Here is an 8,920-nt window from a genome sequence, read left to right as displayed (position 1 = left end):
CTGCGTGTGTGTGTGTGTGTGTGTGGGGGGGGGGGGGGGGGGGGGGGTTACGGGGTACCAAAGGAGTGTTGTGTGTTAATCATTAGTGGTAGTACGGTCTTTTCATAGTTTGCTATAAAATAAGCCATGTAGTCGGTCAGTCAGATGGAATGCCTTCATAACACTTGTGTGCTTTCAGTACATGCATGCGTGCTGCAATTGCCATTATTTTTCAACCTAAAAGAAATATATATTTTTTTTTTATTAAAATTTTCTTGGGTACCTTAAAATGTGCTATATAAATGTAATTCTTTTTAAAATGAGCTCTTATTAGTAATCTATTGAAGGAGCGTGTTTTTTATAAACAAATCTCAAAAAAGTCTATAGTATATAGACAGATATGAAATGGATATACTAATATAGGATGCTATGGTTTAGATATTTATCTTTTGTTAACTGATGCAATAAATTCCAGATATTTATTTAAAAAATATTACCTTAATGCTCAATAGTTTTTTTCCTCCCTAAACCTCTTACAAGCAAGCATCTGTGAGTAAATGTTTCTTTTGTTTTTCTTAATTGTTTTTGGTGGCAGAGCCGCATTAAAAGCCCTTGGCCACACAAAGTCTAATATGAGTCTTTATTGTATTTATTCAATTCTCTTTACAAAATGTACACAGTGCTGCTGTGTAAACAAATTATTCATTCACCCCTCCCCCCCCAGCAACCCACCGCACACACATGCACACAGGTGCAAGCATGTGTTTGATGGCAAATAAAATAGGCTATCCTGTATTTCCACATTCCTTTACCATCCCCCAGGTGACCACGCAGTCTTCTTCTGTGGTTTTACCCTCATAGGTCATGCAAATACAAATCCAACCAACAATAGCACAGATTTTTAACTCTGGTTTCCTTCCAATTTGAAAGAAAATCCCTTTTTTGCTTGGATGATTCTGGTATGGAAGAACAACTAGAAGCCAATTGGTGGGCCAGCGGGAAACTTTTTAAATTTGTTTTCGCTTCATGTAGGTAGAAATTGTCAAATGTCCGAATACTTTTGTTGATTTACTCAAGTCAATTGAAAACAAAAACAACCCCCCCAAAAAACACACACAAAAATGGTCATTATGAGACTGACAGTACGGTCCAAGTTTTCAGCCGGTCCAACAGGAAGTGAGCATTTACGGAGGATTAGAAAGACGAGACGCCAAGAGATGACGTTGTTCTTTCCTATGACCGCTACGACTCCCACTAAAACTAGAGGAAGGAAACTCATAAGAAGATATCTGTTGCTGTCCAACAAAAAACATGTATGTACACATTGTTTTTACATTTAAAATTTCTCTTTTGGAGTTTTTCCGCTGAAAAAACAACAATGGAGATACTGACAAAAAAGGCATAATCTTGTGAGAGTTTGAAAAAAAAATGATTTGGGGGAGAAATTAAAATTATACTAACAGAAAATGTCCCCTTTAATCTAAAAATATCATGACTTTCTCTTATCCAACTTTATCACCGTAACTCATTTATTTTGGTAGATTTTTTTTCCTGAAAAATAATCTAAAACACATCGTTAGTTCAAAAAATAAATTTGGGGGCGGATAAAAGGCCCTTTTAGTAAAAAAAAAAAATTCTCTAAGTTTTATTGAGCACAGTGTTTTTCAATCATTTTATTCATTTTATTTCACTCTCCTCTACATAAAAAAAAAAGGATTGGTGCCCAAAAAAGTGAAATATGTTATCATATTTCATATATGAAATATAGATCAATTCAGTGTTTTGTGTGTAATTTGTGCGCTAGCGTGTGTGTGTGTGTGTGCGTGTCTCCTGGCAGTCGTGCATCCAAACACAGTGTAGGTGGTTTCTATGACGACAGATTCCAAATAGCCACCCGTTCAACAAAAGCCTTTCAGGTGCATGAGATGGACATTTTGCATGTCATATTCAACATGGACATAATTATTGGAACATTGTGACACTCATCAGGAAGTAGCCACATGTGACAAAATCAAAGCCTTAGTTACACTAAATGAACAAAATTATTGGGACACATGGCAGGAAGTAGTCAAATGTACCAAAATAAAAGCACAAGTTTGACAGTAAACTTCAGCCGGGCCTGCTTTTATTTTTGCCGCATTCGACTATCATTATCCATGCTTTCATTTTCTTAAGCGCAGCCAAACAACTTGCATCTCCTTTTCATGTCCCACATGAACAATTTGCCTCACAATCACTTTTTGTGTGTGTATGTAAACAGGCACTTTGCCTTCTCTAGGCCCTTCGACAAACACACACACACATGAAGACACATGGATGGTAGGCGGAGGGGCAGGTGGTGGAGGAGGAGGTGTGGGAGGCGGTCTTTACTTAAAAAGCATATTAAAACCAGTCGCACATCTTATTCTGCGGCCACACACATATACAGGGACACACATACACAGAGATAGCGCGTTTGGGACTATGGCTTCCACCACGTCGGCAGATGTTCTGCCCACCGGCGGCAGGATCTTCACCAGCATCCCTGACTTGTTTTTCATCCCGGAGTTTGTGAGTCGTTTTGGTGGCTTGAGAAGTGGAGAGTGAAGGCATGCCGCGTGTGTTGTGTTTGTGTTTCTTCCTCCACTTGTGGTGTGCTGTGTAAAGTTGTCTTGGTTTTGCTGTCAAATAAGGGGCGAGTGTCAAGTGTGTTGGGGTCGGACTAGACCATCTGACCAATCAGAATGAGGAATTGAATGTTCATCTTAGAAAATCTGGGCCCAAAAAGGATTTTTTTTTTCAAATAATGTTTATTTAATTTATTTTTTCCTGATTTTCTAAAATTATCTTGTAGTTAGTAGTCATTTTTTCTAAATATTATATTCGCACTATTTTTCAAAGAGTAACTTATTTTTCAGTTCGTTTTTATTTTCTTAGATTTTCTATTTCTATTATGTCCCATTGTTATTATTTTGTTATTTATTGTTTTTATTATCTGTTGTTATTTTTTTTATTTATCATTTCTATATTTTTTATCTTTTTCCACGTAATTTGTGTTTTAAAATTTAGATTTTCTTTGTAGTTATCTTTTTTTTAAAACAAAAACTATTTTTACTATTGTAATTATTTTTTCCAAAATATCTTTTTAATTTCTATTTTAGAATTATATTTTTTTCTATTTTTACATTACTTTTCCATCTCAAAATATATTATTGTTTACTTTCAAAATTACATTTCATTTGTAATTTTTGAATCCAAATTTTGATGCATTATTAAAACCTAATACACAATACTTTTGATTTTCATTATTTGAAATTTATTTGCTATTTTTACACTTCTTTATTTTCAATTTTTCGTATTTTTTAATGATTTAAAAAAAAATAAGTGTTATTAAAATTACTTTAAAAATTTTGATTTTATATTTTGAATTATGTTAATGACTATATTTCTGATTTGATTATCTTAATGATAATATTTTACTATTTTATATTACTATTTTACAAATTTATTTCCCATTGTCTTTTTTTTTTTTTTTAAGCCCACGCAATATCCTGGCACCATGACAACTAGTACACTGACAGATGAGGCCAGTCATTCACCATAGCAACAACAAAACACACACAGAGAAACATCAAAATGTTCATATGTGCTGTACAATGTCATAGTATGACATTGGTGCGTTTTTTGCATTCGTTGCAAACTTGAGCAGGCTGCTGTTGACTTTTTGGCTCATTGTTACATTGCAACGGTGACAAATTAAACATTTGACTGAACAAACAAAAATCAGCTAAAATGTGGTGATGCCCTCGGGCAGGATAAATGTAGGAAAACATGTACTCATTTTGTTCGAAAGTCTGGGCTTTTATGCTTCTGATAATTTGGTGTTAAACACATTTTTGGGCGGGTACCGTACATGATGTGCTTATTTTGCATCGCAAAAGCATGAAAAGCACATATGTCCAAGTTTTTGTTTTCATAAAAAAATGAAACAAAACAGCTTTTCAGTGCTTTAAACCAAAAACACATCTCCGGCTATCATTTTTTTTCTTCATGTTTTGGACAAAGACAAAAAACATTTGGATAAACTGTTTTTTCATTGGACATAAATTCATTATGAACATCTATGGAGATTTTTACTCTTAAAACAATAACCTTTACATTGAAATCTGAGTTTGATGGCCAACATTGGTATTTTAAGTATTTTTAAAGATGATATTTGACTTATTTGCAAATAATCTATGACAATCTGACTGATCTTTCTGTTCTTGACCCCGTTTCATCCTCAAAAACCATATTTCCTCCTTCCCGCCACAATTATAGGCCATTATTCTTTGGCACGGCAGAAGGAGAAAGATTCAATCAATTTGATTCAGCTGGAAAAAAAAAAACTAACTTAAAGAGGTGGGGTAGGGCGTAAATCGAAACCGGGCATCTTCTCGGCTCCTTTTACGGTGTGGGCCAGTCGGGTCGATCCTTGGAAAACCTGCTAGTCTGGTTTTGAAACAAACGTGGCCCATGTTTGCCGACAACAAATGACCGGAGCGCGGCAGACGGCAGATGTTTGCTTTTGGTGGCGGGGATTTTGAAGCAAGACTCAATAAAGTAGTAACGCTACGTGACTTGCGCTTGTATTGCTTTTGTAGGGTTTCTTAAGGTTTACTGAGACAAACCACATATTTGACATTATACAAATCTCGTGTCACACCAAACAAATATGTCACAATGAACAGTTAATTCCTGCGATAGCATGGTTCATCATGATATACAGTATAATGCATATTTTTAAGACAAAATTTTGAAATGCACGTCCTCGGTGTGGTACCACATTGTGCCGCAACTTGCAAGGCAGCACTGAAACATTTTATTTATGCTGTTGATATGCGTTGCTGCTCTGTGTGTCTTCAAGGAGCGGTGGTTTGAAGCATTATAATTACCGTAACAGTGATGCTAATTTCCGTTAGCCTGTCTACGGCGCTTCCCATCGTATGTTAACATTAAGCTAGCAGAATTTGGTGAGATGGAATTAAGAAACTGAAATTGATTTGATTGAAGATTTGCTTTAAAAATAGTAAATACAATGTTTAATTTTCTCGTATTGCGTGAGCACAGTAAACCTCTGGACGTGAAATAAACAGCTTGAAGCACACACGCTTATCTTCTTATTTGGAAAACTGTGCGAGTGAGTCTTTACACTTCTTCAAAGTCATGTTCTACAATAGTCCCCCGTTTTGACAGCTAGTGAGTGAAAACAGGCGCTAAGGAATATCAGAGTGTGTTTAATAATTTTAATTCTATTTTTATTTAAACACTTTTAAAATGCTAACTAGCTAACTAGATGAGGAAGCTAAGTTAAGTGCCCCGAGATCAAATAGAGAGTTTCATATGAGGCCACTTGTAATATTTGGGGTGTGGTGCCGATTGTGAGTCACTGACCCGTAACAAGAACAGAGCGGAACAGAAACGGCAATGTTTGAGCAGCTTTACAGTATTTGTGTCTCTTTATGAAGCAGAAAACTACTACTACACTTACTCATTAACTCTTGGCTATAGATTCCAGATAAATGGAGGAATTGTATAGAGTGCGGACACGTGGAATGAAATAGATCATAAACCTACAATTGTTCACTTGAAATACAGAACGCAGATCATGAGCCACATGCTGCTTCACCAATGCTCTGGTAAATGGGCCCATGGACCGATCGGTCATTGTGTGTGGTCACATGACTAGACCAGGTGGCACTAATAATGCCAACAATGGTGGCTTTCTATTCACATCTTGGGGTAAAATTCAACTTTTTCATGCTTTAATGAATGGACTGTAGGGTTAAATATTCACCATTGTCTATTGTGTTCATGTTAATGTCCCTTTCAATGGGAATGTTTGTCAAAGGAGGGGGCCAGTTACAGTTTGAAAGTTAGTTTTTTGAAGGCTTCTTGAGTCCCATTATGGTTTCCTTGAAGGGAGATGCCGACAAGTGCTAGGAGCTGTTTGATCACCACTTAAGGCTCAACTGGCTTCTAAAAAAAACCTCAACTAATCTTGACTTCCTAACCCTCCAACACAAACTCCTCACGATTTTCAGACAGCAGAGTATTCAAGAGGCATAATAATGCATGAAAATAATTAATAGACAATAATGATAATAGACAACAAGGGGGACAGACTAGTCGTATTGATTTGTGAAAAAATATCAAATTGACCGTATTTGGACGTAACGGGTTTCCGCCTGACAGCGATGACATTTAGGTCCTAATTCTAACCAGGGACGGATTTGCCATTGGACACACCACAAGCAATTGCCTGAGGCCCCCTTAAAATGTCTCATCAAAGGTTTTCTTCAATGTTTACATGTATTCATTTTTATTTAAATTAAAAAAAAAACAAAAACGTAAATTTAGTTCTAAATCTTAAGCCTAACCACCTCACCCAAATTAAGCCTGATTTTTGTTGTTGTTGTTGTTGTTGTTTTCCTGTCCGCCAGGTGTTTGGCGGTCTGGTCTGGATTCTGGTGGCATCCACTCGCGTGTACCCGGACCACCCACTGGGCTGGGTCATGTTCGTGTCCGTCTTCTGCTTCGTCTTCACCACGCTCTGGTTCTTCCTCTTCCTGTGCGGAGCCAATCAGAGCAGCATTTGGCCTGCTCTCGTAAGACACACCCACCATGAATGCTGATTGGCTAAAACTGAAGCGTCATTGTTCAATCAGTTCTTAGTCTAGTGGAACCTCATTTTCATTCCCCTAGTGCATCTTCTTTATCCCGCAGGACACCTTCTACCATTTCCTGGCGGTGGTGTTCTACTTGAGCGCGTCGGTGATCCTGGCCTACATCACCGTGCTCAAAGGCTGGGGAGTCACCATCAACTCGGGGGGCACTCTGTCCATTGTGCCCCTCATCGGAGAAGGCCTCAAAATCTACAGGCTGGACATAGCCGCCGTGGTGGGTCTCAAACAAACGCACACTTTTACACAGACCCAAACATGACAATTCAAACATTCTTAAATTGAGGCCACAATTCAGAAAATGTTATATGCTGCAACGAGCGAGTTATCGACCACATGCCACAAGATGGCGGCAAAGCATTTTTTTCAAATTGACAAAGCTATGACCTGATTTATTGAAGCTCCTCACTTTAAATCCGTCCAATATGTTTTCGGTATTACGTAACATGAATAGATGCTTAATTTCAAGGAATACCTTCTTAAAGGGCCAGCGCCTTTTTTTTCTTGATTCTGTTGGCCAAGTAGTGACCTAATGCTGATCCGTGTGTGTAATGTCATCCAGGTGATGTCATACATGGCCACGCTCCTCTACTTCCTGCATGCCATCTTCTCCGCCATCCGATGGCAGAGAGCCTAGAGAGGACCCCAAAAATGTCAGTCTTCTCATCCTGAACACAGAACCACTTATTCATATTTTTATTATCATTACAAAGTATATACATTTATTTATATATATATATATATATATATATATATATATATATATAAAAGCTGTTACAGGCAAGTTACAAAAGTCACATGACTGAATGAGCGGCAAACAAACTAAATGTCACATGTGTGAGTTTTACTACCGGTAATCAAATTTCACAAATAATATAAAGGTATGAGATATTTGGCATCAAAAAAGCGTATTTTCTTTTTTCCAGTTTTGACCAACAACATTTTTATAACTTTTTTGCCTTATTGATTGGTAGGAAAAAAATCGAATTCTGTTTTATTACGAACGGATGTTGTGGAAAAAAAACGTAAGTCATCGTCACTTTAATTTTTTTGGGACGAGTAAAAATGTTTTTATTAAATGGAGAAATATTACAAAAACACAATATTTTTTTATTAAAAAATGTTAAAAATGAATTGGGAAAAAAAACGTAATTTTCGAAACAATTTAGCATTATTAGAAATGCACACCCGCCATGTTTAATGGAGTGTAAGAAAACAACCTCTACTTCGAACATAATTCAAATATGATTTCGTGATTTTTTTAAACATGTATACATAAACATATAAAATACAAAAATTCCTGAAACTCCAAATTTTGCTTAAATTTAGCATTTATAACACTGCACATCTGCCATGTACCAAGTTCAAATACACAATTCATTTGTCTAGGATATGTATATATATATATATCTTTTTTTTTTAAATAAAAAAAAATGTACACATTTCAAAATGCAAAAAGCAGTCAATGCTTTACATATAGCTATAAAATTAAAATTCTAAAAAATATTTTAATGCCATAATTTCTTCAAAATGTGGGCTTAATTTAGCATTTTTAGCACCGCGTGTCAGTTTATCAAATGTAAAACAATAAAAATATCCAATTCTAATACAACCTAAATATGACTTAAAAATTTGTTTTGAAAGATTTTCTAAAGTAAAAAAAAATCACCACCAAATCCCCTTAACCAGTTGTCATATATTTCACATTTTCAGTGCAGCATGTCCACCATTTTCACATATGAGTTAGAATATATTTTTTATATGATTGTCTACTAAATTGTCATGAGAACACACTAATGAACGAAGGATCATTCTATGTTTTACAATAAAGACCAAGTGTCCATTTTTTTTCAAAAACAAAAAGTGAGTTAAATAGATTAAACCAAATGTCAACAATATTGGTGACCTTTTGCTACGTGTGTACAAAATGCTCACTATATCATTCTTTTGTGTTTACAACCAGCCTGTAAAACGTCCTCAAGCTTTTTAAAGCTACTTTTTACTTTTGAAAGGATCACTTTATATGTCGTGTATGGATGAATGTTCCAACGTGATTGTTATTTTTCTGAAGATGCTCACTTTTTGTGTATACTTGATGATTCCACTTTACGTATATATTTACAAATCTACAATGTGAAATAAAATAATAAAGTAGACTTCAAAAGTGTTTGCAGACTATGACTCCACTAAGATAGATGTGAAAATTAAATGTTTTTTCTTTAGACAAATGTATTTAAACT

The 8,920-nt window shown here is 35.7% G+C and overlaps 1 protein-coding gene across 1 annotated transcript; it reads left to right on the top strand.

Moving 5' to 3' along the window:
- Window positions 1-2,399: 2,399 nt before the first annotated feature.
- On the top strand, window positions 2,400-8,844 carry LOC147139975 (myelin and lymphocyte protein-like). The gene is made up of 4 exons (XM_086045228.1): window positions 2,400-2,529; window positions 6,441-6,605; window positions 6,724-6,897; window positions 7,243-8,844. Exons 1-4 carry the CDS (start codon window positions 2,443-2,445, stop codon window positions 7,315-7,317), a joined length of 501 nt encoding a protein of 166 aa, XP_085901354.1. The 5' UTR covers window positions 2,400-2,442; the 3' UTR covers window positions 7,318-8,844.
- Window positions 8,845-8,920: the final 76 nt, after the last annotated feature.

Source organism: Filicampus tigris, chromosome 11 (assembly GCF_054856515.1).
Source record: "Filicampus tigris isolate MCC_2025a chromosome 11, RoL_Ftig_1.0, whole genome shotgun sequence".
Lineage (NCBI taxonomy): Eukaryota > Metazoa > Chordata > Actinopteri > Syngnathiformes > Syngnathidae > Filicampus > Filicampus tigris.
Note: the sequence above shows the minus strand (reverse complement) of the source record. Positions and strands in the feature narration are given on the sequence as shown.